The sequence below is a fragment of the Prunus avium genome, chromosome 5, assembly GCF_965620075.1.
Source record: "Prunus avium chromosome 5, drPruAviu1.hap1.1, whole genome shotgun sequence".
NCBI lineage: Eukaryota > Viridiplantae > Streptophyta > Magnoliopsida > Rosales > Rosaceae > Prunus > Prunus avium.
In genome coordinates, this window is record NC_142288.1 from 14,622,098 (window position 1) to 14,647,954 (window position 25,857).

Sequence of the window (25,857 nt, forward strand, 5' to 3'; positions counted from 1 at the left end):
TCAGATTTTAAAAAAACCCACTTTGAAATATTTACGATTATGCCACTAGGCTTCCGTAGATTATAACTTCTTCGTTTCAACTCCGATTTGAGCTCACTACGTGTCTACGAACGCGTATCGACGCAATGTATACCATAATACCATTGATTTCCCCAAAATCGTTTCAGATTAAAAAATGGCCAAAAAAACCCTATCCCCGAGGGCAAAATTGTAATTTCATAATTTATTAAATTAATTAAATTAAACGAATACTTAAATTTGGGTCGGGATGTTACAGTCACCATTGATACCTAAAGTTCAATGAACTGAATGAAAAACACAAAAGAGGTTAAAAGCACAAGTTTAACTCAAAAACATTACCAAATCATAAGCTAGAATGGTACAAAATGAAATACAATTTGCACTGATCAATGTGTTCATTGTAGAATACTTGCATAAAATGTTTGTATCTATTGTTTACTCAGCATCAACTAAAAGATTGATTTTAGACTGCATCTGTGGTTTCTCATACCTATTTTTCAGTTTTGACTAAATTCACATCGTTCTTTTAGGTTTGAGGGTGAGGAGGGATGCATAAATCTCTAGTTGTTGGCATCTTAATTGTTCGTTATATTGCCCCTGCCTTCTTATAGGCCATTGCACAGACACGAATATGCGACACGAAGACATGGGGGAACGGTAAATCTCAAAAAACTAGGAAACATGGACACGGCGATTAAAAAATAATAATTTATAATAATACTTATATGTATTTTTAAAACAAGATATTTATGTTCATACTCAAATTTCACAATACTACATAGTGAAATTCAAATGTAGTTTATTAATTTTATATGAATTATAATTGAATGAACACACTTGTCCTTGAGTTTGAGTTGACACCCCGACACTTGGGCTTAGTGGAGTGTCCATGCAACATAAGCTAGCTTCCATGCATCTTGGTTGGGGCTAAAATTTGGTTTAGGGTTTAGTGATCCAATTAATCTGTTTATTCTTCTGCTTCAGATTGCACTGCCACCTGCGATGACATTAGGTATGCCCTTCATAACATGGCAACTCAGTTATCATTCTGTGGACTTACGTTTGGTCCGCTGCCTTCATGTGGCTTGTGGCCCAAGTGTAAAACAGCTACAAAACATCCATCTCCCCCCACCCACCCAATTGAAGCAAAATTTTACATCAACCGAATAGAATATTACGACCGTAGGCAATTTGTGAAATTGTAAACAATACACAGACAATTTCCAGTCTCCTAATCAGATTTCTGAATTAAATGCAAAGTTGAGCAATCCACATTTGCTGATCGATCCTAAGATTTAACACAACTGCAAATATGCTTGAGGAAAGCAAATAAAATCCACTACTTCAGAATATCTAGCCATGAGGATCCAAATGAAGCCATCCCGATCCACATTTGCTTCATCAAAGAGAAGCCTTGTTCAGATCATCAAAGTAAGGGTGTTCCATAGCCTTCTTTGCTGAAATGCGTTTTGCAGGCTCATATTGCAACATTTGCTGCAAGCATAAACATTTACAGCAGGTATTACTTACAATGCAGAATAACATGGTACCATATAAAAAAGTTCCAACCATTTTGAGTAGAGCAAAACTGACATACCAATAACAAATCCAACCCCATCACATCCAAATTGAGAACAGCCTTGGACAAACTTTGAGGGCTCCACTGGGGGTATTCATGCCAGTTCATGAGTTTGCTTACACCTGGCCACACTTCTTCATTTGGAGTACCTAACAACCTACAGGAAAAATTCATAAAGACCAATTAGTCCAAATGACAAGGAAGAAAGTAGATGGAACATCTTTTTTTATAAGAAAGAACTGGAAGCCATATTGGTGAACCTGAATATATGTAGGAGCTGCTGCAGTTCAGAATCCCCAGGGAAGAGTGCTTGCTTTGTGACAAGTTCAGCTATAAATCAGATAGAATATAATGTTAAACCAATGACACAATTGTAAAATTCAATTATATTGAAGTTCAAACACACTGTAGGAAACGGATCAGTACCAAATATACAGCCAACAGACCAGATATCCACTGCAGTTGAGTAATGTGTAGCTCCCAGAAGGACTTCAGGAGCCCTATACCACAGGGTCAATATCTGCAACAGAAATTGCACAAATTCATTGGCTACTGTCAAAGCATCAAGATAACTTGGAACAAAATACTGCTCACACAGAAAATGAGAAAGCATCCAGTACCTCATGAGTATACTTCCTGAGTGGTACAGTAAAGGCTCGAGCTAGTCCAAGATCAGCAATTTTAAGCATCATTGTCTTGCGGTCCATAAGGAGATTGTGAGGCTTAAGATCCCTGCATAATATGCAGTAAAATAAAATGAACCAATTAAAAAGGAAATTCAATAAGAACTTAACAAATAAAAAGAGAAAGAAATGGGTTACCTGTGTAAGATTCCATGACCATGGCAAAAGGCAACACCTTTACAAAGTTGGTACATCAGGCTCTGCATCATCAGAAATCACAATTCTATTTACATTTGTGATTAAGTTGATAAGGAACAAATAATTTGGGGAAGCAGAATTCGAAACCAACCTTAACAATGGGAGAAGGTATGTATTCTCCAGATTGACGGAAGGTGCGGATGTACTTCTTAAGATCGGTGTCCATGTACTCAAACACCAAGTAAAGCACAGTCTTGCCTTCCTTGTTCTGCCCTTGTTTCACATCCATCAACCTATGCCATTGGCATAGTGGGTTTTAGGGTTTCGTTAATTGATAGACAGTTGATTAACAAACGCAATAAATTATAGACAAGAAGAACACCAAAGATTGAAAAACTCATCTCCATCAGATTAATTGAAATTCCTAAAAAAGAAATCAAACCCTAGTTGTAGAATTAAAGGAAGAAAAGAAAGGGCAAGTAAGCAACCTGACGATGTGGGGGTCTCTGGAGAGCATGCGCAAAATGGAGACCTCACGGAGAGTGGTGGGAGGGACGCCTTCCTCGTCCTCATGGAGACGAGTCTTCTTGAGGGCCACGATCTTCCCAGTCGCCTTCTCCCTCGCTCTGTAAACCTTCCCGTACGTTCCTTCTCCCACCTTCTCAAGCTTCTCGAACGCATCCATCGCCGACACTGTTGTTGTATTCGCTGCCTTCGACTCCATTTCTCTCAATTTCTCTCTCTCTCTCTCTCTCTCTCTCTCTCCTCTCTCTCTTTCTGATTTCAGTTTTCAAGTGACAACGTGCTTAAGAGCGTGAGCGTCCGATTTATATAACCGTTAAGGGTAGTTAGGGGAATTTTTTATCTTTGCCGCAACGGCAACTCTTTTTGAAATTCAAATTCTCCAAGCCACCGTTTGCCCCCTTTTATTTTTTGCCTTTTCCATAAAACCCCGCGCCTCGTTTCTATATTTGGACCAATTCTTGTTCAGCTAAATCATTTAGGCCTAAAGAGTCCAAAGAAAAACCAAAATGAAATATTTGGGCTTACCATCCCCATAAGGCCCAATTTGACAGCCTATAATAGAAACAAAAGAATATCTCCAATTCTTCTCTGCACTGCATGCTTGATTTCAGGTTTTCAGTTTTACATTCTAAAATGTCCTATTCAATGTTGCAGGGAGGCTATAATTACGGATTATAATGAGGAGGTCCTTAATAGCCCAATCTAGTGCATAATTATTATTGGACTGTTGGATTGAACTCCCTCAATGTTGAGAGATTATAGGATACTGCGGTAGTACAAACACGTGATACATCTAGTACGGCCATATCATCTACCCATATTATAACACGTGAACAAGATGTATCACATGGTCATACTACCGTAGTATTCTATAATTTCTCCTCAATGTTGGCAAAAGGAAGAAAAACTAATTGCTAAAAGCTCCATTAAGAAAAAAGAGAGAGAGAACAGAACATCAAAGTTATTCATACAAAACCTTTATATACAAGGGGGAAACATCAAAAGTTATTTGATTTCTCCATCCACTACATGAACACTATTATACTACAGTTACATCTAACTACAACTCTGAATAATTTACATTACAACCGGCCTACACTATGGGGATGAAAGAAAAAATCCAAAAATCCCTTTTCTAACCACTACCCGGTAACTAAGCATGCGTGTGACGATGAAAGAAAGCCAACCCAGCCAACTCCCTCTTCCACTTGTTTTGGTGGTATACATGAAAAGGGTGGGCAGGTTCTAACTTCTTAGATTTAGCCTTACATTCCGAACGTTCACTGATATCTTTAACTTCTGTTCTTCCATATCCTTCAAAATGGCAAGTAGCTTGGCTCGATATGCTTCACACTGCTGACTTGCAATGTCCAACTCAGCTGCCAATTCCTTAATTTTCTTATCCTGATCCTACAAAAATGAAATGAAGGAACAGTAATTAGTTATAACAGACATCTAGGCGTGAAGCTAGAAGAAAGCAACTAACAGAATCAAAGGCATGAAAGAACAAGAGGAGGAAACTCTGAACAAGAATTCTGGAGTTGGGACAATTTTCAAGTCCTTTCAGCCTTCTTTCCCCAAATTCCTCTCAAAATATCATTTAGTATTACTAATCCATGGATTGAGTATACTTTTCTAAAATCTAAAACAAAAACCAAAGCCAAAATCTATACAAGAAAACCAAATAGCAGAATCTATGCTTTAGAAACTGAAAATCTGATTTCCTAGCTCATTTTAATTTGATATGAATTAAAACCCTATCTGATCTCTAGAACGTCTTTTCAGATTTTGTGGCAGAAGTACACAATTATGTATTGGAAACATACAACAAAATGTTACAATTTCAGAGGCCAAACAAAGCTCACCACAGGACAAGACTGAAGCTGCTGGCTGCAATTAATTGAAGTACTCTGTACAACCCCAAGACCATGCTTCTTTGCAGCAGTAACCTCGCTAGCAGCCTCATGAAGAGCGTCCATTGCCACAGTATAAACACGCACGGATTCTGCTCCTTCTTCTACATATTTGATAGCTTCCCTGCGTAGATTGTCATACCGAGCAGCAGAGGAGTCTTGGGAATCATTTGGCAACCCAAGAGTGTGCTCATCCCATACAACTCCACTTTTGGCACTTTTGGTCCAACGTTTCAATATATAGTGATTTGGAAGTGTAAGAACATTAGTTACTCTGAAAACAGCTAATATGTGCCTGCATATAATACCTGAAAACTCAAACATTTGGCAGCTACAACTAGATTTCTTCTCAAAAACATTGAACCTAACAAAGTAAACTTTGTGATCTTCCCCAAATTTTGCTACCCGATACACAGTTTCTGATCCTGTATCATCAACCATAGTTGCAGGATAAGCTAGTGTCTCGACTAATTCCTCTTGGAATTTCATGAACACTATCCTTGTATAAAGTTTTGCAGCTTGTTTTTCCATTGGAGATGGAGTCCTTAGAATTGGAGAGATGTTCATTGTATCATAATCTGCCTTTACTTCCTTTTCATGGCGAGTGGCAATAGCTTTTTCGTACTGCTTTATTAGCACCTGAATATTAGTTGATGCATTTATATAGCCATCAAAATATGAGTTTATATTATCACTTCCTTGGGTTACAGACATCTCCCCAAAAAATGTATCCCGAAGGAAAACTGGCACCCATTGCTGGCGAGCATCATACATGGACTGAAGCCACTCATTATCCCCAATATCATACCTTTGAAGAAGGGACTCCCAACATGACTCAAATTCATCAATTGTCTCTGTCATATTGATGCACCTCTGAAACTCGGCTTCAAATGTGGGGTGTGAGTGATATATGTCGGACAATTTCTCCTGAGCTTCCCTCAACACATTCCATTTACAAAATCGGTGGCGAGTTCCAGGGAATACTTGCCCGACAGCTGCCCGAATGATTCTATCCTGGTCTGTTGTGATTGAGACAGGATGGCGGGTAGACATTGCAGCTAGCCAAGTCTGAAATAGCCAAACAAATGAGGACTCCGACTCATTAAGGAGTAATGCACATCCAAATAAAACAGGTTGCCCGTGATGATTCCACCCAGTAAATGGGGCAAATGGGACCCGGTATCGGTTTGTCCTATATGTTGTGTCAAATGTAACAGCGTCTCCAAAGTAGTCATAATTCATTCTTGAATTTGAATCAGCCCAGAAAATGTTTCCTGTTAAGTTCTCAAAATCACCCTGGACGGCAAAATAGAAGCCAGGATCTTCAGACTGCATTCGCTTCAAATAGTCAAAAACAAACTGACCCCCACTCCCCAGAGTTCTCTGCCTGCTGCTACTCATATAATTCTGGCAATCGACTTTTGTGAAACCAACATTATTAATTCCACCTGATTCTTTGATCAGCACAGACATCACACCACTAGGACCCATACCAGCCGCTTGAAGGGTATCAATCAGGCTTCGAGCAGGACCAGAGACATGCCTATGTGAACGAAGACAATGCACCTTATCTGGAGGCACAAGCTCATGATTATGTTCCTTAACTAGTTTCGAAACAGCCCATCTTCCTGAACTCTGTTTCTTCACAGTCATCTGTGCTTTACAACCAACTCTAGTGACTGTACGCTGCCGCTTGGACCTATTTTCACCTCCGTCACGGCGAAACCCTTCACGGGAACACACTACTTGGCGGCATATGATGGAGCCATCTCGACGAGACCGCTGGTACACGCTGACCCGGGTGCTGAAACCAATCCGCCGTGCATAAGAATTATAGAAAATGCGTGAGGCCTGTTCGGAATCGAATTCCATGCCCTCATAGGGTTCAAGATTGGGGTCTCCACTAGCAAAATCATCACGAGACCTAGTAGAATTAGAGGATTGGACTAAATCATCATCGAAAATATCATAGCTATCATCTGGGTGTTCTAAGTCAAGGGCAGTGGCGTCATCTTCGCCCGAACCACCCATGTCAAACTCCACCGCTTCGTTCTCAATATTCAGAGGCTCAAAGTCCATGACTGATTATAATTTATATGAAATTCATGATTATATATATAGTCTCTAACTTCTCCATTGATTTGGATATTTTCAATTTATATTGGCACGGCCAGAAGGATTAAGCATTAAGGTGGGGTTTATGGCTGCACTGCACTATACACCAAAATTAAAACCCAGTTTACTACCACTACTCTACTGGGGTAGTGGCACTGGCAGAAATTAAGAGAGAGAGAACTGACCGTAGTGAGAGAGAGAGAGAGAGAGAGAGAGAGCTTAACTAAGCAACAGGGTATGGAAATTTGCAGTTGCAGGCGAGCTTCGGAAGACCAAAACGACGCAGTTGAAGTTCAACTTCCTGGTTTAGGGTTTTCCATTTTTGGAGGCAATGTGAGAGAAAAGAAAGTAAAGAACTTTGCAGTTTTGGTTGAGTTCAGTTTACTGTTTTGAGAGTTGAGAGCGATGGGAGGGGAGGGAATTTTGGGGGTTTGAGGGATTTCAGTTTGGTTTTGGGGAGAACACTTTTGGGTGTCACAGAGGAAGAGGGAACTTTCTTCTTCTTATGGAGTGGCAGTGATCTGATGTTACGCGACGTTCCTTAGTAGTCTCTTATGGCCACTAAACAGTAAGGGCTTATTCGGGAGAAGAAATCCATTTTACTTTTTACATTCCAACCCAAATGTCACAGCTGACATGGATTTGGCGTAATGTTGTTTGCTGTCAATTTCGATGTACTTCACTTCAAGCTTAAATTTGTTTGTTTCGATTATTTTAGAGTGCTGCTAAACGAATTCTAAAATTAATTGAGTACACCCATCTAATAGCACTCTAATATTTTAATTAAAATTTAAAATTAACTAAGTACACCCTATTTAACTACCAAAAATATCTCTGGTGCACCCTAATACACTATCAAATAACATTCTAAACTAGATTTATCTTTTTACATAAATTTATGCCTTCTTTTCAAATTTTAAGTTTGCATATCTGACCAATAAAACTTAAATCATAAACCAAGAAGCAGCAAAACCCTCTTGAAAGCAGCAAACCCAGTTTGTTCGCAAAATGCCCCATCAAAATTGAGTTTTTAAAAACCCACGGGGGGTCTACCCCATTTTACTATTGCAGGAGCTAGGACAACACCCTAAGGAAAGTTGTGCTCCTGGAATTGGTGCAACACCTGCATAGCACAATTAACCACTTCCAACATCCCACGTCGTCTGCCTGTCCATAAAACAAAATTCCTCTCATTCCAGATTGTACACAACACCATCAAAACTTGTTCTACAAACTCTTTATATGCGTCACCAAACAGTTGCACAAGCCAACATTTAAAATTCAGGCCAGCACGGTTTTGTAAAAGCCTCCACCATGGACTAGTCTCCCAAAAAGCAGAAATAAAATCACATGAAATGAAGACGTGATGTAAATCTTCTAAAGCAGTCCCACAAAAAAAATAATCTCTTTTTTGGTCATTTTATATTAAGGTAAATTAGTAATTTAATAAATACTATGATAGTAGGGTGTACTCAGTTAATTTTAGGGTTCGTTTAGCGGCACTCTTATTTTATTCGTGAACCTCATATTTTATCTAGGACTGCTTGTCTCCTTCCGTGTAAGGAGATATTTCTCCTTCCTGCAAATCACAGTTTGACACACATGCAAAAATAATTTATCATAAACACAAAAAGAAATTTTTTTTCACACATGTCACATTGATATTGACAGGAACGTAGGAGCTCATTCTTACATAATAAGGAGTGAAGTATTTTCTTTTCACTTATATCTATACAGGGAGCTTCAGTTGAGGGATCCCTCAAATAACTTATTTGAGGGACACTCTTGTAGGGCTCACTCCGTATTGTATTTCACTAATCCAAACCTTCCATTTTGTAGATACTCATTCAAAGATCATCTCTACAAAAAAATTACTTGAATCCGATATATTTGACCACTCAATTGAATGATTGAAATTTTAGTACTTTCTTGAGGCATCGTGTTCAATGATTTTGTATGACACAATTGGATATTGAAACGGTTTCTGATTTGTCTAATGTTTTGCAAAGATGATCTATGAATGTAGACTTAAAAAATAGATGGTTGGATTGTTGAAAACAAATTTGCAGGGGACCCTAAAGGGTGTCCCTCAAATAATTTATTTGAGGGATCCCTCAATATAAGGGGACTATATATATAGAGAGAGCATCCGTTGAGGGACACCCTCATAGGACCTACTCTGCCTTGTATTTCACTAATCCAAATGTCAATTTTGTAGATATTCATTCAAAGATCATCTCTACCAAAAAAAAAAAAAAAAAACACTTGAATTCGATATCATTTGACCACACAATTAAATGATTGAAATTTAAGTACTTTCTTGAAGCACTGTGTTCATTGATTTTGTTGGTCACAATTAGATATCTTAATGATTTTTAATTTGTTTGATTTTTTGCAAGGATGATATATGAATGAAGACTTAAAAAATAGACGGTTTTGATCATTGAAAACAAATTTAGTAGGGTACACTAAAGAGTGTCCCTCAAATAAATTAATTTGAGGGATGTTACCATGTGGTTTCATTTGTAAGAAATATATGCTCACGTCCTCTCAATTTTAACAATGAAGTACCCCAACATTGAAAATTTGCTACAATATGGCTTAAAAGTGAAACATTCAAAAACCCTTAAAACACCCTTGCTTAGCAAAAATGCTAGAACACCACAATTTAATAAATGAGGACAAACTAGTAAAAATTTAATTTTCTAAATTATACAAATTAAAAAAAGCAAACAAATTTCACTTAAGCAATTATATGGAAGCAGTTACTCCCCACTCCAAGCACATTCCTTTGTTTTCCATGTAGGTAGACATGTCACTGGATCAGATTTTGATCAGAATCCGATGTAATTAATAGTAGATGGAATAGACTTCTCAATTCGATAATCCAATTACAATCCAAATCCGGCAATCCGATTATAAAATGGATTCGGAAATGGATTATAGTGGACTAGACTTGCTATGAAATATAATTTAAATTTTCTATGCTTTAAAAAGTAGATAAATACAATAAAAGAACGAGGCTACTAATGAAATTTTAATTGTTTTTGTACATCTAAAAATAAATTCAATAATAATCTAATTTGATCCGAATTCGATGCGTAACGGATATGGATTAATAGATGCAATCCGATAATCTGCATACGATCCAAATGCAATAATCCGATTATATATGGATTCAGATTTGAATTGAGGTATATCTAATCTGAATCCAATCCATTTACAGGTCTAGTAGGTCATCAATTTAAAATTTACAAGCAATATTGGGGAATGGGGGTTTTCTTACACACACTGTCAAGGTGCCATGGAGATTCGAACTTGAGACCACTAGTCTACAAGTTAAGGTTCTTTTGTGTTAGGCTAAACCTCATTGGCTTTGACATGTTTATTGGAAATGCTCTTGGTTCGTCATTTTATGTTGGAGCTGATTTTGCTAATATAACTCACCAAATCAAGCACTTAAAAGCAATTAAAGAGGTTGGAGATGTCTAGGTCGGCACTCGTTGAGCCAATGAGCGTATGATGCCATGATGGTGGCGATTGAGAAGTGGAGACTGAAATATGATGTTGGTGTTGACAAAAAAAAAAATGATGTTGGTGGATGAGGGAGAGAAAAGAATGAGAAAGTGTAGATTTAGGGTTTCAATGCCCAGGCAAAAGGCCTCATGGGCCTCAAAATCAGGTTTCAGGGCCCAATTCTTGTCAGGGCAAGAGATGGGCTCCACTAACCCGGGCAAGCCCCAAGGCAAGATGAGCCTGAGCTCATGTTCGCAGGCTATGACATCAGCACTGACGCCATGCTGGCGTTTTATTGTTGGCGTGTGACGTACATGCAAGGATTGCGCAGGTCACGCATGCCAACGGTAAAAAAAATTGAATTTGTTTCATTGAAGCCAGGCTAGCATTAGCACTTGCTTTCCTCCAATGGCTAGAAGCCACATGGCACTACCTAGGATGTCCGATGGCCATAAAAATTGAAAATTTTTGAATAAAATTGGAAAAAAATACCAAAAAATTCTAAATTTTTTTATTTATGTATAAATACCTACCAATATTATTCACTTTCCACACCAAATCTTCATACAAATTCTTCTCCTAATAATATTATCCACTTTTCACACTGTTGGGGTCTTTTTGTTGAGAGCTACAATGGGCTTGTTGGACTACTGCGAAGTAGATTGAGCTTTCTAGCGCCCCTCTCTGAGTTTACGGCACCAAGCCCCAAAACACCCCGAAAGAGTTGAGACCTTAGGGAGTGCTTTGGTCTTCTTCAATGGCTCTTCAGTACATTGAAAGTTTTTATGAGAAGGATACATCAGCTACTGTGAAGCTATTGCTTGATGATAGAGGTGGAGCAGACGCTAGAAGGTTTGCTTGAAAAATAGTGGAACAGGTGTTCCAGCTGCTGGTACTTGTTTGATTGGGCTTTCGGCAGCTTGACGAATGCTTATGCTTGCCCCTCTGCTTGAGTTCAAGAACTAGGCCCCAAGAGTGCTTCGAAAAGCTCATGGAGCCTTAGGAAACACTTTGGTTCCTCTCACCAACAAGATAGACAATTGTTACAGATCAATATTATGGCTTGGCATGAGAAGCTTGTGACATGGGAGCTAAGCTTTCACGAATTTAGCAGTAAAGAGAAAGAGCTTGAATTTCTTATGGAAACGAATATTTAGAACAAGGGAAGAGATAAATTTGGGGGGATTTTGACTAAGGAAGAGAGGGAGAGATGGAAATAGAGAATGGAGTGTCTTGAGTAAATTTCCAGCCGCTTGCAAAGCTTGGTCGCGCTCTTGGATCGTGTGTTTGCTGGGTAGAATGAGCCTCCTTTTATAGGCACTGGAACCCTCAATTTTATCTAGCCTCATGTTGAGACCCAAAAATCCAAGGGTTGGGCCCAAGTTTATTCCTAGCTCAGCACAAATATTCGATTGCAAAAGGAGCCCAATTTGGACATAAGGGAACTTGTAGGACGCACCTGCGCGAGCCATGAGCCACGTGTCACACTAAGCAAACGTGCATGCCGGCCACGCAAAGGGGGCCAAAACGCACTGACTTTATAAATTCACGCTTACTAACCTATCCAATGCTACCTGGCCCGATCATAGCCTATTGTGGCATGATGGAACTCAAGCACAAGCATGCTGAATAAACATGTAACGCCATGTAGAGGACCGCTATTCTAATACCATGTCGTGCTACAGGCTTAAGTGGGCCCAAGCCACGTAATTACCCGGGACTTGCTGAGGAGGTTGTGGTATGGACAGGTACGAGCACTCACAGGGCCCATTGAGGGTTCAAGGAATGAAAGTTTTAGGCCACTTGGGAGCACTAAAACTCAAGCTCATTCCTCGGGCCCAAACACATGGGTTAGCATGAGAGAGGAAAAACTCAAGGAATTTTGTTTGTCTTCCTCTTACAGCAGGCCAAGCCCATTTGTCAGGCTGCTGGAACAAAAAGTCCCCTACACCTCTCTCCCCCTTTTCCTTCACTTTCTTCCATTTAATCTTATTTGGTGAAACTTCCCTAGTGTGAGCCCATAGGCACGAAGCTTTTTGGGGTTCCAAGGTTCTCACGCAGCTGGACTTCTTCATGTGGGTGAGGTGCCACCCACTTTTCCCTCTGGTTTTCCTATTTGAGCTTGGAGAAGAAAGAACCAAGGGTAGGGACGTTAGTCTAATGGGTATTCCTCATGCGTATATGAATTTCCTTTGGTTTTGTAGTGGCTTGCCATTTGACTTGGTTCTGAGGCTTTTGACAATGCTAGATATTTTATAAGGTGGTGAGCTGGACTTTTTGTAAGGTATTGGGTCATTGCCATTTTATTTCCAGCGGTCAGTTAAGTCTTCATGGTTTCGTCAAGCTGCTGGAAGTAGCTTGTTTGCTTCGTTTTTTGACGACGTGCTGGACATTTTAGCTTATGTGAGATTTTTCTAGGTTTTGCAGACCATTGGGTATTCTCCTAAGGCATTTGGTCACTTTTCTCTCTCTCTTGCTTACCCATATATTTGGGCTCAAGGAATGTGCTTGAGTTTTGGTGCTCCCAAGTAGCCCAAAACTTCCATCCTTGAACCCTCAATGGGCCTCGTGAATACTCGAAACCATCCATACCACAACCTACTCAGCAAGCCTTAGGCATTTGCGTGGCTTGAGCCCACTTAAACTTGTAGCGTGGCTTGGTGTCAAAATAAAGGTCTTTCCGCTTGGCGTTGCACATTGCTTGGCGTGTTTGTGCTCGAGCTTTCCCTATTGCAGTGGGTTATAACCAGGCAAAACAGTGCTTGACGGAACAATAAGCGCGGGTTCATAGAATCAGTACAATTTATAGGCTCATTATGACCTTTCTGCATGGCGGGTTGCATGTTTGCTTAGCGTGGCATGTAGACCATAACTTGCGCAAGCACATACGACAAATTCTTGCATACCCAAGTCAGGCTTCTTTCTCGCTTAAGTGTTGTATTGGGCCAGAAATATATTTGGGCCCAGCCTTGGATTTTTTGGGCATCAACACACTCTAAATTTTCTACTACTAAATTCCATTTGTGTAAAAATACAAATGGTCTCTTCCATCGAAGTTGAAGGCTCATGGACAACCATGGAAGATGTTTTGTTGTGTGAGTGTTGGGTCCAAGTTGGTTATTGTCCAATCACAAGCAATAAGATGAAGTTCTCTCATATGTGGAGGAAAATTCATGGAGAATTTTGTGAGTTCGCCTCATACGGTAATGGTCTTAGCTAGTAGGTAGAAAATTTTGAATAAAGAGTTGGGAAATTAAGAGATGCATTGGCAAAAGCAAGAAACAACGTTCGAAGCGGCGAAAATCTTGGCAACGAAGTAAAATTTTTGTAATTGTCGTTTTATTAAATTTAATGTCATATTTTTTTTGATATTTTCTTACATTTTCAATTTGTTTTTTATTATAGATTATTCAAGCACACATGTGGTTCGGTGCCATTAGCAAAGGCAAAAAATCTTTTAACAATCACCAATATTGGGAGGTTGTGAAAAATTGTCCGTTATTCAAAATTATTCCCACGGGTCCAAGTGTTGTGTTGAATGAGACGCCACCTCACAATTCACCGGCATCGGATTCGTCGTTAGACCCCCCGATCGATCAAGACTCGTCAATCCAAAGGGAGCCGAGGCCTATTAGGAGAAAGGCGGCAAAGAGAGTAAGCACTTCGAACAATGAATGTGCAAAATTTTTGGAGCAAATTGTTATCAACGATGCACTAAGAATTGAGAGAGACATGAAAGGAGATGAGATTGCTAGGTAGTACCCACCCGAGTAGACAGTATTATTGATTTGATACGTGATTTGAGGGGAATGTCGTCTCAACACATTGTTGAACACCGGGGATTGACCAAGCATGTTAAGGTCGTTTTGAGATCCCGCTACTTCCAAAAAGGCATGCCAAACTTAGGTATTGAATAATGCAACGGCCTCCAAAATGATACATTTTTTGCCCTTCCTATTTCCCATAATCTCCTTGCCATGCAGTTGGGTAATTCTTCCACTGCCAATGCATGCAGTCGATGCTTCCAATCATGTCTAGGAAACCTTGAGCCTCGGCTTTTTGTAGAAGCCTTTGAAGGTCCCTAGGCGTAGGTTTGAGGAGATAATCCCTCATGTAGATAGTTTCAATTGCATTACAGAATTTGATTAAGCACTCTAGGATAATGGATTTCCCTATCCTAGCAATCTCATCCACATGGTCTGCAAATGCGTCATACGCAAGCATCTGTAAAGAAGCTGTAAGTTTTTGCTCCAGAAGAAGACTCAAAACCCCAACAACATCGTACTTCTGAACAAAGTATGCATCATAATTGCAAACATCATGCATAATTTTATTGAACAAATGAGGATGCATTTATATCGCCCTCAAAAATCAACATTAGAGTACAACGAAGTTGGGATAAAGTAATCTTCCAAGAGATTCTTACCCTAAGAGTGCCTACGTTTGTCCACGTTCGGGCCACGATCGGGTTGTGAACCACGGTGGTGTTGGCTTGATTGATCGACCATACCCACCACTAAAACAACTTGATCATCATTTGTTTCCCACTCCCTTTTTTCTTCATCACGTTTACACATTCTTTCTTCATTTTCTCACTCAACCCTCTCCAACAACCTCCTCGTGTAAGACATTGAAAGTAGAATGTGTTTTGTAAAATCTGAGAAATGAAAGGATATCGAGGATATGAATGATTGATGTGAATTAAGGGTGTGGTTTTATAATAGGATTGAGAATATAGAGATGACACGTGACGCAATAGTAGCAATCAAAAATCTTATCCGAAATCTGAGATGTGAATTTTATAATAAATATGGACACGTGGCAACCGAAAATCTTATTAAAAAAAATCTTATCAAAATTAATATTAGAAGTATAAAAAATAAAATTAATTTGTTGTGAAGAATAATTGCCCTTTGCCATGGCAATAGGTGGGAAAACACCAAAAAATTGCTAAGCCAATCATTATTCACGTGAATAGTAACAACCATTGCCTCCCCTCGCCTTTTGCTATGAAAAATGGATGGAAGTGCTCTTAACCTACATATTATACATACCTACCAGGAAGGTGTCTCATAATTGAGCCCTACCTAACCAGAGACCTACGGTCAGGAAGTTACAAATGCACTCAAACACATCAGATCAAAAAGGCTCCTTATGATAGAATAGAAAAGGAATGGACACTACTTCCCTCCTTAGTGGGAAGGAGGGATTCCTACTTCATGCAAATCACAATTTAACACATAAGCAAAAACAACGTATCAAATACATAAAAAGATAAATCTCTACACACATATCAAACTGTGATTGGCAGAAAAGTAGGACCTCCTACTACTTTTAGAGGAAGGAAGTATTTTCCACAAGGGATTGATCTTTAATTTTTTTGTTAAATTGAGATGTTGAACACATGCTTGTTTCTATAGTTCTTGCATCTGTCAAGAATTAATCTTCAATAAACCCTATGATCACCAAAAATTTGCTCATGTGGCAAAGGAATGAAACTCTATAAAATTGTCACATGTCTTGATCATACAGATGTAAAGAACCGAAAGTTAAACCCGGCACCTTACTAATTCACAAACATCATTTTATCCTTCCCAAAATTTGAAATACAATCCTCATAATTATTTTGTGCAAAACAGTTGCTTCGAAAGGGAAAACAAACTCTGATTATTCCCATAATTTGACACTTCCAAACCTACATTTCCGCATGCTAACCAAGAAAAAAGGACATGAAGATGCCAAAAAACTTTAGAATTCAGTGTACAATAGGCATCAACACCAGTGAAGTTCGATTGAAGAAGAGAAATTAAGTTTACTATTAAAGGGACGATTGGCCATTGATAGGAGAAGAGGACATAACGGAAAGGACTTCTGTCACAGAGGCCATAACACTCAAAGCTGCTTTCAGAACCTCTTGTGAGCACCCAGGCTTTACAATAGTCCGAATCTGGAGAGAAACGAGAGAATGGAGATATCCATGAGAACTAAAGCCATGAATGCAATAGAATCCAGACCAACAAATTAAAAAGTATTCCATGCTTATAATGCAACAACTGAGCTGCAGAAATATTATATTTTCTATCCTCATAATCAGATTTTCAACTATATGGGACTAGCATAATTCATTGTAATTACCTAATGTGTAGGTGTCAAAAAAACAAAACAAAACAAAAACAGAGAGAGTGGGAGGAGGAAAAGGGACAGAGAGAGTAGCATTTTGAGTACCTTGTCAAGATACTCCTGCAGTTTCTTGATACGCCCCATGTAATCCTGGTCTTCAACACATAGCGTTACAGCCTTAGAATCAGCACCAGGACCATCAAACTGAAGAGGGCCTGGATTTCTGTAGATATCATCGAGCAGGAATTTTGTAGCATTTTGTCTCAACAGCCTGCGACCAAAGTCAAAAAGCAGTGTGAAATCAGGGGTGACTATTCTCAGATTTCCATGCTCAGGTTTCATGTAAACAAGGCCCATATCGTAACTTACTCATATGCTTTGCCTTTCAAATCTACAGTAGCTGGATGAATAGCAGGTTTTCCAATTGAAGCAGTCCCAGGATTTTGAGACCAACGCCTAACAGTCATCATTGCCTAACAGTGTCAACCAAATGCAGTCAAAGGAGTCAGTCTCCTAAATCAATAAAAAAACCCCAAGGAACCGAAAAGACAGGTAAGAAATTATAATAAAAAAATACATATATATACAAAAGAAATTCATACTGTAATTGGAGCAGCACCACATCGCCACTTATTCACAGGATTCCTCAAGTTAGTTATAGTTGCCATGTAACCATTCAAACCAGCTGCAAGAATATGGTAGCAGACGTGCCCTAGAACCTGCAAGTGCAGTTATCATATTAAAAAGAAGCATGGTAATAGCACAAAGACTTAGGAGATGAAATGGCCCTAAACCCATACATATGCATAGTCACAGTCGAATTTTGATGGTAAAGACCCCCGAGCCTGATAACCGAAAAAGTGGCAGATTGCATTGAATTTCTTCCCCTTGTATGTGCCTTCTTTCTGCTCATATAACCAAACGCATCAGCACTAAAAGTTAGAGAATAACCTATAGCAAATCAAGACTCACACTTACTCTAATTGAATAAATTTCTGCCTATGTAGAGAACAAAGATGGAAAATACAAATGAAAAATCACTTAAATTTGGAATGCAGATACAAAAATATCATCAGGAATAAAAATAAGGGAGATTCACTATTATACCCAATATAGGAGCCCAAATTATTATATAAAAAAACCCTATATGAAATGGAGTTTAGAAACACACCCAAAACCCATTTACAACATAACCAAAAGGCTTTTAACTTCTTTTAAATTACAAAACTGCCATTGATTTCTTAAAACAAACCCAACCCCAAAACCTCATAAAAAAACCAAAACACTCAATAGGGCATCAAAGTAATTTAATAATCAAAATTCAATTCAATAGGGCCAGCTGTCATTTTTTGGGTTTTTTTTGGGTTTGTTTATAGAAATTAAATGGTGTAGGGTTTATGTATATTATCAGTGCTAAGAATGGGTATATGACTAAATATCTCTAAAAATAAATGAAATGCAGGTCCAGTTGGTTCTCTCTCAGAGAGACACAAGAGGGAGAGAGAGAGAGAGAGATCATACCACACGTCTATTCATCTCCACTTCTACAAGATGTGCCACGAGTTTCTCTGTCTCAATCTGCACAAGAGAGAAAAAATATGAAGATTCTATAGATGAGTAATCCATTCACAAAAATAGACATATCTCCGGCTAATTACCTGGGATAGCTGCGCAGAGTCATCTGATTCAGGCAAAAGGAGCACCTGTAACCAGAAATGGACCCTATTATTCACGAAGATCAACCACATGGCAGATAGTCATACAAGTATTAAGGCAAATTGGAACCTGTTTCTTGATAAAGGGTGGCAAAAATTCAAACAAAGCAGATGCCCAAGGAGAAAGTTGAGAAGAAATTCTATCAGCAGAAACTCCTTGCCTATGCAAACCATGAATTTCCTGAAACGAATAAGGCTCCAGTGTTAGCATATAAATAAAGACAGACCAGAAATATTAAGAATATCCAAAAATAAATAAAAACTGGTTTCCCAAGGAAAGAAAGTCCATCACATCGCCCAATGCTTCTTGATTAAAGCAAAAACAAATGGGAATCACTTGGGGGCATGGGAGAGATGTAGAAAAAAAAAAGCTAATCTGCATGAGTTACCTTCAAGAGGGCATACACTTCAGGAATGCTTTCAATAAGTCCTTCTGGTAATAGGATGACACCATGATTCTTGTCTGAACCAGATGAAATTAATTAGGATACAGAAACATGAAACTCAACAATGACAAGAAAGCAACTGAAATTATTTTGAACCTTGTGCTGCACGGGCTTCGACTGCATCGCAAATTTGCGTTGTAATGTCAAAAAGAGTTAGCTTTGATGCAGCCACCTCCTCACCAAGAATTACCTGCAAAAAGCATATTATTTGATATTGAGAAAAAGAAATCAAGAAAACTACCGGAGATAAAATGAAATTTTAGATTAGATCAATCCCAGACAAAGAATGCTAACCAAGTTTGGGTGGGATTGGAGGGTGCACTCCAATGCAACATGTGATGCCTTCCGGCCCATGAGTCGAATAAAATAATAATACTGGAAAAACAGAAACAGAGAGTTATTTATACTTCCTATGGGATAATGTGATCACCATAAAGAAAGGTTGTGGTGTACAAAGATCAACATGGCATACCACCACTTGAAAGAACATAACAGAGACTGAAATGAAGAGTTCACTTAGGAGAAGCAAATTATGTCAAATGAGTACATTACCTTCTCTGCAGAAAGAGCATCAGTGCAGACATTGCTGATTAGCTGGGAATTGACCTGAGTAAAGAAAAAAGAAGAAAACTCATTTCAAGATTATTTTTGTAAATGTGCACCATATAAACTAGTTTTATCAAAATCCAAACAAGAAAAGATGCTTAGTCTGTGACTAGCACCAAGCAATCAACCAGTCTTTCTTTTTAATAGGAAAGGAATCAACCAGTGTTATGCAAATATGTGCCCTGACATACTCTCATGCTGAGTTATACTGAGCAAACAAACATAGAGTATGATGCTAAACAAAGGACATTCACTTTTGAAGGAACTTGAGAAAACCCACCAAAAAGAGAAAAGAAATATGATAATAAAAGGAAGTTGGTAAAGCTTCCTGATTTCTAAGAGAGTGCCTCCCTCTTACAGATCAAATGTCAGAATCATTTGACTCATACCTTACAGATTGTATCAAAGCCAACATTAGCTTCCACAAACTGGTTTTTAAGATCTCCATTCAAAGTGACAGGAACCCCAACCACCTGCACAAAAATTGAAAGATGCGATCAAAATTCTGGCCGCACATACATATAGCCAGTTAAGTTACACAAGATGCAAGATAGAAACTACATTAGAAGCCTAAAACTTAAACCACATTGCAAATATAAAATGTAATTTAGTAAACAATAAGAATGCAAAGTACCTTTGTCTGGCATTTTGCTTCAGCAAATGTCTCTGCAAGCTGGGCAGCATCGGTATTTGATGTCACACCTTCATGAAAAGAAAACTTAAGAATTTAATTTATGTGATTTAAAAGTATAAACACCAACTACCAAAATATTAAAGTATCAACCTTACCTCCAATAATGACAAGACCGTCCAATTTCAAATCCTTGCATGCAGTTAGCGTGGCATTGACTTGCTCAACTGTTCTAATTTGATCTTTTGTCCTTCCCAGCAAATCATAACCGCCTGGTCAAGCACAATCATATCACAGCTCATAAGTTTTAACATTAAAAAATGATACCCTCACACAGGAAATTATCTTCGTATCACTACATACCTTGATTTTTGTAGGTTGCAAGAATTTCATCTGTTATCTCAAGAGTTTTTTGTGCAAATAAACCTTCAGAACCACCTGTTAACAAATAAAATTGTCGTCATAAGTAATGTCAACTTCCGTGATGAGTGACATATACATGATTCCATAAAACTTCACATCAACCAATGAAATCATTTTACACACATACACAAGGCAATAAACCAATGCAAACAACAGAATATAGATACAAAGACCCAAAGAAAAGAACAGAGCGTACCCAAAAACCCAAGTAAGGTACTTTTGGGGTTGTGAACTTTAAGAGCGTTGAGGAGACCCCATATGACATTGTGTCCTCCAGGAGATTGTCTCCCACAAAAGACAACTCCCACCCTGTTCAACGAAAAGAATTTAAATACTTAAAATGTTTAGATCCATTCAAGCCAAAGATATAACTAAAACACCACAATGCACCAAACAACCAATGCTAATACATTATGGAATATAATAGGCAGATAACTCAGAGAGCAAGAAAAGAAAAATAGAGAGAGAGATAAGAGAGAGATATGCATGCAGACACTAAATTCACACAACGAAAAGTAAAGATGGAAATTGCTGGAAATCATGGATAAGATTTAGAATTGGCAGTACAACAGCAAACAAATTATTTAACTGGTGCCATTACAATTCAAGAAAATACTTTATTATACAACTGGTTAAAATGCAACATATGCACATACCTAAAAGGTGGATGCTCAGTAATAACCTGAGCACCAGGGACTTTTGCAGTTGCCCTGAGAAAGTGAGCCAGAGGCTGACCATAAGTGTGTGGAAAGTAGCGGCCAATGGTGTGGGCATCTGTGGGATCTAGAGATGTGGTTGTATCACCAAATTCAACCCTTACAGTAGCTCCCTGCGAAATGACAATGTATAAACAAGAACTCAGTACAAATTTCAACCGCCGGGAGTAAAAGATTCACCCCATTTAAATATAGTTGATAAATCCTAAAAATCAAAACAATTATGTCGAGAAAACGGAAAGCTCCTCTAGTCAATCAGAGATTGCATAGCAAATACACTTAAATATCTGTTCTTATTGATTGCACAGCAATCAGAGACCAAGTCAAACATATATCTCTCGTTCCCGAGTTTAGACTTGACTAGTATGTTAAAAGCCATAAACCCGTCCCCTTTCATGTTTAGTTCATACTTCATATCTAAGACTATCGGTTTGGTATAAACTCTAAGATCATATCACTATAAATTCCAACCTTCAAATAGCAAATCTGCAACAGTTAACGACTAGGCAAAGCAACAAGCAGACCACTTCAGTAACAAAATAAATATCCAATTCACCCAATTCAATCATAGGGAGTTCCATCCACCAAACTTCTACTTCTGTGTACTAATACTCAGTTAGATCTAATCATAACTGGATCTGCAACTAGACAAGTAAAAATACGAAAAAGAATGAAAGTACTGAGAAACAACTCAAACGACGGAAACAATAAATAAATATAAAAAAAGGAGAGAAAAAAAAAAAGCAAAGAGTAAAGAGAGGGACCTGCAGACAAGGAGGAAGCTCTGGTTGATATTGGGATCGGAGTTTCTGAACATCAGAGAGCTCTCTGGGAATGCCGTAGTCTGAATCCATGGAGTTGAATTGAGTGAGAGAGAAGAGAGAAGAGAGAGAGAGAGAATTTGGTGGGTATTGAGTTTGGTGTAAAGTAGAAAAGCGCTGCTGCGTCTGGTGTCTGGTGACGGGTCTTCAAATGACGGGTTTTATAGAGTGCAAACGGGCCCGGCCATTGGCGATACTACCAACCAAAACCAAATCCTCCTGCTCTCTCTGCCCTTTCTTCCCTTGTTTCCAAGTGCCCCTTCTTTTCCAATTTTATTACGACATACCCACATCACCTATATTTTTTTAATTCACTGATTTGCCCCAAATATTTTCATTCACTGATTTCCCCTAATGCCGTTAAATACTAACCCTAACCCTTATGTTCCTCGTAATAAATGTTTTTTAAGAATGTTATTTAAAAACTCTTTTGTTTTTTTAGTGATATTTTTTTAAATATTGGAATAGATTTGGGTTCAAAATTTAGCTTTGAGTCTCCATTTCCTTATGATTTAGAATTCCTATTGACCTTTCAGTATGTGCATTGGTCATATTTTGTGTACATCTTTTGTCATTTTTTTCTTTTATAATATTGTTGTCATTTTCTAGCATGACATTAAGTTTATACCCCGTATCTTATTTTTTTTATTGGTCCCTCATCTTCTTTCCTAATACAAAAAACTACACATAGTCTCAAGTTCAAACCCCCATAACAACGTGATACCAGTTGTCTCTGTTGTAATTTAGACTATCGCTTGTATTAAGAAGATATTTTGGGCCAATATATGAAAGTGAGAAAAGGGAGCGAAAATTTGATGAATGCTAGATCCTCGCGGGACGGAAAATTGACTGGAAGATAGACGGGCAAGCATCTTTTGACGCACATTCGATTTGAATATGCTTGTAAGGGTATTATTGTAAATTCAAGACAGCCCCTTGTCTTACCAAACCAAACTCCGTAACTGAAATAAAACGAGGACAATGGTGGACACTGGATCTGGAAAATACCTCACCTAACACTCAGCTTTGCATCTTCAACAATTCTTTCTCTTTCCTCAATTCCTCACACACCACCTGTTTTTCTTTATTCTTTTTTTCTTTTAAATATATATTTTTTAATTCTTTTATTTTCCAGCAAATCTGCTGCATCATGTTTTCTATTGCTTATTTTCAAAAAAAATTATCGTACGTATAATTGCATATTCACCTTGTACGTGAAACAATAACATTTCCCTGTGCAGCTTGTTGCACAAGAATTCTAACAAGAGATTTGGCAAATCTTTATAAAGTGATACGCCGTACAAGTTTACATAGGATTACAAATCATGCTTAAGTCTTGGAGTCCAAGACAAGTTTACATAGGATCACAAATAATACATAAGATTTATTTTCCTGATTTACTTCTTATTTATTTTTGTCACATAATAATACAAGAAAAGTAAATTGTTTCAAATTATGCTTCAGAGATATTAACAACATAATCAAAAGAGCAAAGAAAAAAGGAAAGGACAAAACTGGATAAGGACATTATCAAAATTGAATGATCAGTAACTATCATTTTATTTCATTTTCTGTATATGGTTGGTGCAAGAATTGAAAACAATTTTTTTTTTTTTAAATTTCTAATTATATCCCTAAATTATAAATATAAAAAGTACATAATTAATGCTTGCCTTGCTTACAAAAATTTGATGTTCATATATTATTTTTGGTGTCAATATCACGTGTGTTATTCGGTAAAGTTTTTAACAAATACAATGAAAAATTCCGCCATTAGATAATATTTTAATTTATATTATATTTATTCAATAACATGTAAATAAATATGTGTATAATAAATACATGAATTTGTCTGTATTATTGAAATTTTTGTAAAAGGTATGTATATTAAACGTGAAGAATCTGTATACACATATATTGTATGTTTGATTTTAAAACAAGTGTATTTTTCCAAGTCTTTGAGATGTGTACCAAAAATACGTACATACATACATGTATAATACAAAATTGCTAACTAAGCTAAAAAATAAAGATGCATATATATATATATATATATATATGTTTTTTTGTCAAATCGCTTGAAAGACTAAGGGCCTGTTTAGGATTGTTGTCACTTTTAAAAAAAATTTGTTTTTACTGTGCTTTGAAAATAATTAGCTGTAAAGTAAAACAACTCCATGTTTGGTAAACAATATTTTTAGAGTGCTGTTAATACAAAAAGTAGTGTCAAAACTGTTTGGTAAATTTTAATATAAAACTGTTGTAAATGTGAATAATGAGTAAAATAGACATGATGTTGAAAGCGTTATGCGCTAAACATATAGTGGTAGTGGTGGTGGTGAAAGAGATGGAGGTGGAGGTGGAGGAGGTTGTGGTGGCGGGGGAGGAGGAGTATGTGGTGGTGGTGGTGGCGGTGGCGGTGGTGGTGGAGGTGATGGTGGAGGTGGTGGAGTTAGAATCATAAGGATGTGCTTCTCCCCATAAGCGCTTAAAATCACTTAAAGTGAGAAACAAGTGGAAAGTACTTCCCATAAGTGATTATGGGACCAAAATCACTTCCAAACGAGCCATAAAGATGCGTAGTAGCTATGACCCTTAACCCCTTGCCAACAGAAAAACAGAAAAAGAAAAAAAGATGCATAGTAAGGCAGACCCAAAATGAGTTGTTGGGCCATGCCTTCAAGCCCCACTACACTTAAAACCCAAAAAGTAGAAATTTTTTCTTAATAGTGCGTTTGGATGAGGAAATTTAAAAGTATAAAGGAATTCATAAATGACATAATTTAAATTGACGGAAATTAATAATCTAAAATTTGTAAAGTTTCTTGTTTGGGTGACGGATTTAAAATACGGAATTTAACCTTTATTTGTAAAGTTTTTTTTTTATTTTTAAACTCAATCTCTCTTGAAATTTTAGAAATGACAACTTTTAGATAGAATTTAAAGTTGAGATTTATGACCTCCAAATTTCATGTTTTTTCCCACGTGGAATTTCTAAATTTTTATGTCTTTTTTGTCTTAACACGAGAATTGGTTAATGTCAAAACACTATATACATGATGTCAAAAACGTCGGTTGAAAGAGGTCTATCTGGTGGGTTAGCTTATACAAATAATCTTTTACCAGCTGCGCCCATCGGTCTCCTTGGATTATTCCTATTGTTTCAGGTAACAATGTTGGAAATGGTTGCAGTACAAGCTCGATAATAGAACTTAGTCATGACATGTTGCCTTTTTTTCTTTATATATAAATTTGGAGAATGTAGCTGAACTTTTTTCTTTGGGTGTTCTTCTTCCAGACTACTATAGTCAATAACTAGAATGCGACTTTATATATGTTTTTCACATGAGGCAGCCATTGCTTTGGCATTGTTCCACTGGAGGGGTTCTAAATTTCGGAATTTTCTATATTTTTTTCAGGTGACATCTTTTTTTAGTTGACGTATAGTCTATACATTACTTTGGTGCCATAGTCACCAGCTCAAACTATGATGTATTCTTTTGAACATTCTATTCTATGTGATGTATAATACTACCAATTTTATACATGGAAGTCAAGTCAGAGATCAAAAGTAGAAAAAATGGAACTTGCATATCATATTTTTTCTTTAAAAGTACGTGTATGACGTTAATTTCATCTCTTCTGGTAGTTCACTGTTTTGATTCCTAAGGCAAAGATGAAACAAAAGACCACTGAATACCCAACTAGCACAATTGCAACAACATCTAGAAAGTCACGTCTATACCCAAAATAAGTCCTCATAAAATCATCCACAGTTCCACCAGAATCAAGGTGTATTCAATTTGGATTTATTATAGTCTTTGTTTATTATAGCTCTCACCTTAAAACCTACCAAAATTTACCACTCAATTAGGATTCTAGAGGGTTT

At 37.6% G+C, this 25,857-nt stretch overlaps 3 protein-coding genes across 3 annotated transcripts; all 3 read right to left on the bottom strand.

Annotated features, from left to right (window-relative positions):
- Positions 1 to 1,241: 1,241 nt before the first annotated feature.
- LOC110758037 (cyclin-dependent kinase B2-2) lies at positions 1,242 to 3,230 on the bottom strand. Its single transcript, XM_021959820.2, has 8 exons — positions 2,910 to 3,230; positions 2,573 to 2,714; positions 2,422 to 2,483; positions 2,221 to 2,332; positions 2,027 to 2,120; positions 1,861 to 1,930; positions 1,619 to 1,757; positions 1,242 to 1,515 (listed from the first exon to the last, which is right to left on the bottom strand). Exons 1-8 carry the CDS (start codon positions 3,143 to 3,145, stop codon positions 1,423 to 1,425), a joined length of 948 nt encoding a protein of 315 aa, XP_021815512.2. The 5' UTR covers positions 3,146 to 3,230; the 3' UTR covers positions 1,242 to 1,422.
- A 642-nt stretch (positions 3,231 to 3,872) lies between these two features.
- LOC110758093 (protein FAR1-RELATED SEQUENCE 5-like) lies at positions 3,873 to 7,468 on the bottom strand. Its single transcript, XM_021959887.2, has 2 exons — positions 4,812 to 7,468; positions 3,873 to 4,356 (listed from the first exon to the last, which is right to left on the bottom strand). The coding sequence occupies exons 1-2, from the start codon at positions 6,936 to 6,938 to the stop codon at positions 4,192 to 4,194; spliced, it is 2,292 nt and encodes a 763-aa protein (XP_021815579.2). The 5' UTR covers positions 6,939 to 7,468; the 3' UTR covers positions 3,873 to 4,191.
- Positions 7,469 to 15,952: 8,484 nt separating this feature from the next.
- LOC110758049 (Phosphofructokinase family protein) lies at positions 15,953 to 22,190 on the bottom strand. Its single transcript, XM_021959837.2, has 19 exons — positions 21,912 to 22,190; positions 21,088 to 21,260; positions 20,628 to 20,740; positions 20,372 to 20,446; positions 20,167 to 20,280; positions 20,012 to 20,079; positions 19,767 to 19,850; positions 19,324 to 19,377; positions 19,066 to 19,146; positions 18,868 to 18,961; positions 18,715 to 18,788; positions 18,396 to 18,506; positions 18,269 to 18,313; positions 18,132 to 18,188; positions 17,411 to 17,515; positions 17,213 to 17,329; positions 16,980 to 17,083; positions 16,716 to 16,881; positions 15,953 to 16,437 (listed from the first exon to the last, which is right to left on the bottom strand). The coding sequence occupies exons 1-19, from the start codon at positions 21,999 to 22,001 to the stop codon at positions 16,309 to 16,311; spliced, it is 1,854 nt and encodes a 617-aa protein (XP_021815529.1). The 5' UTR covers positions 22,002 to 22,190; the 3' UTR covers positions 15,953 to 16,308.
- Between the last annotated feature and the right edge of the window lie 3,667 nt (positions 22,191 to 25,857).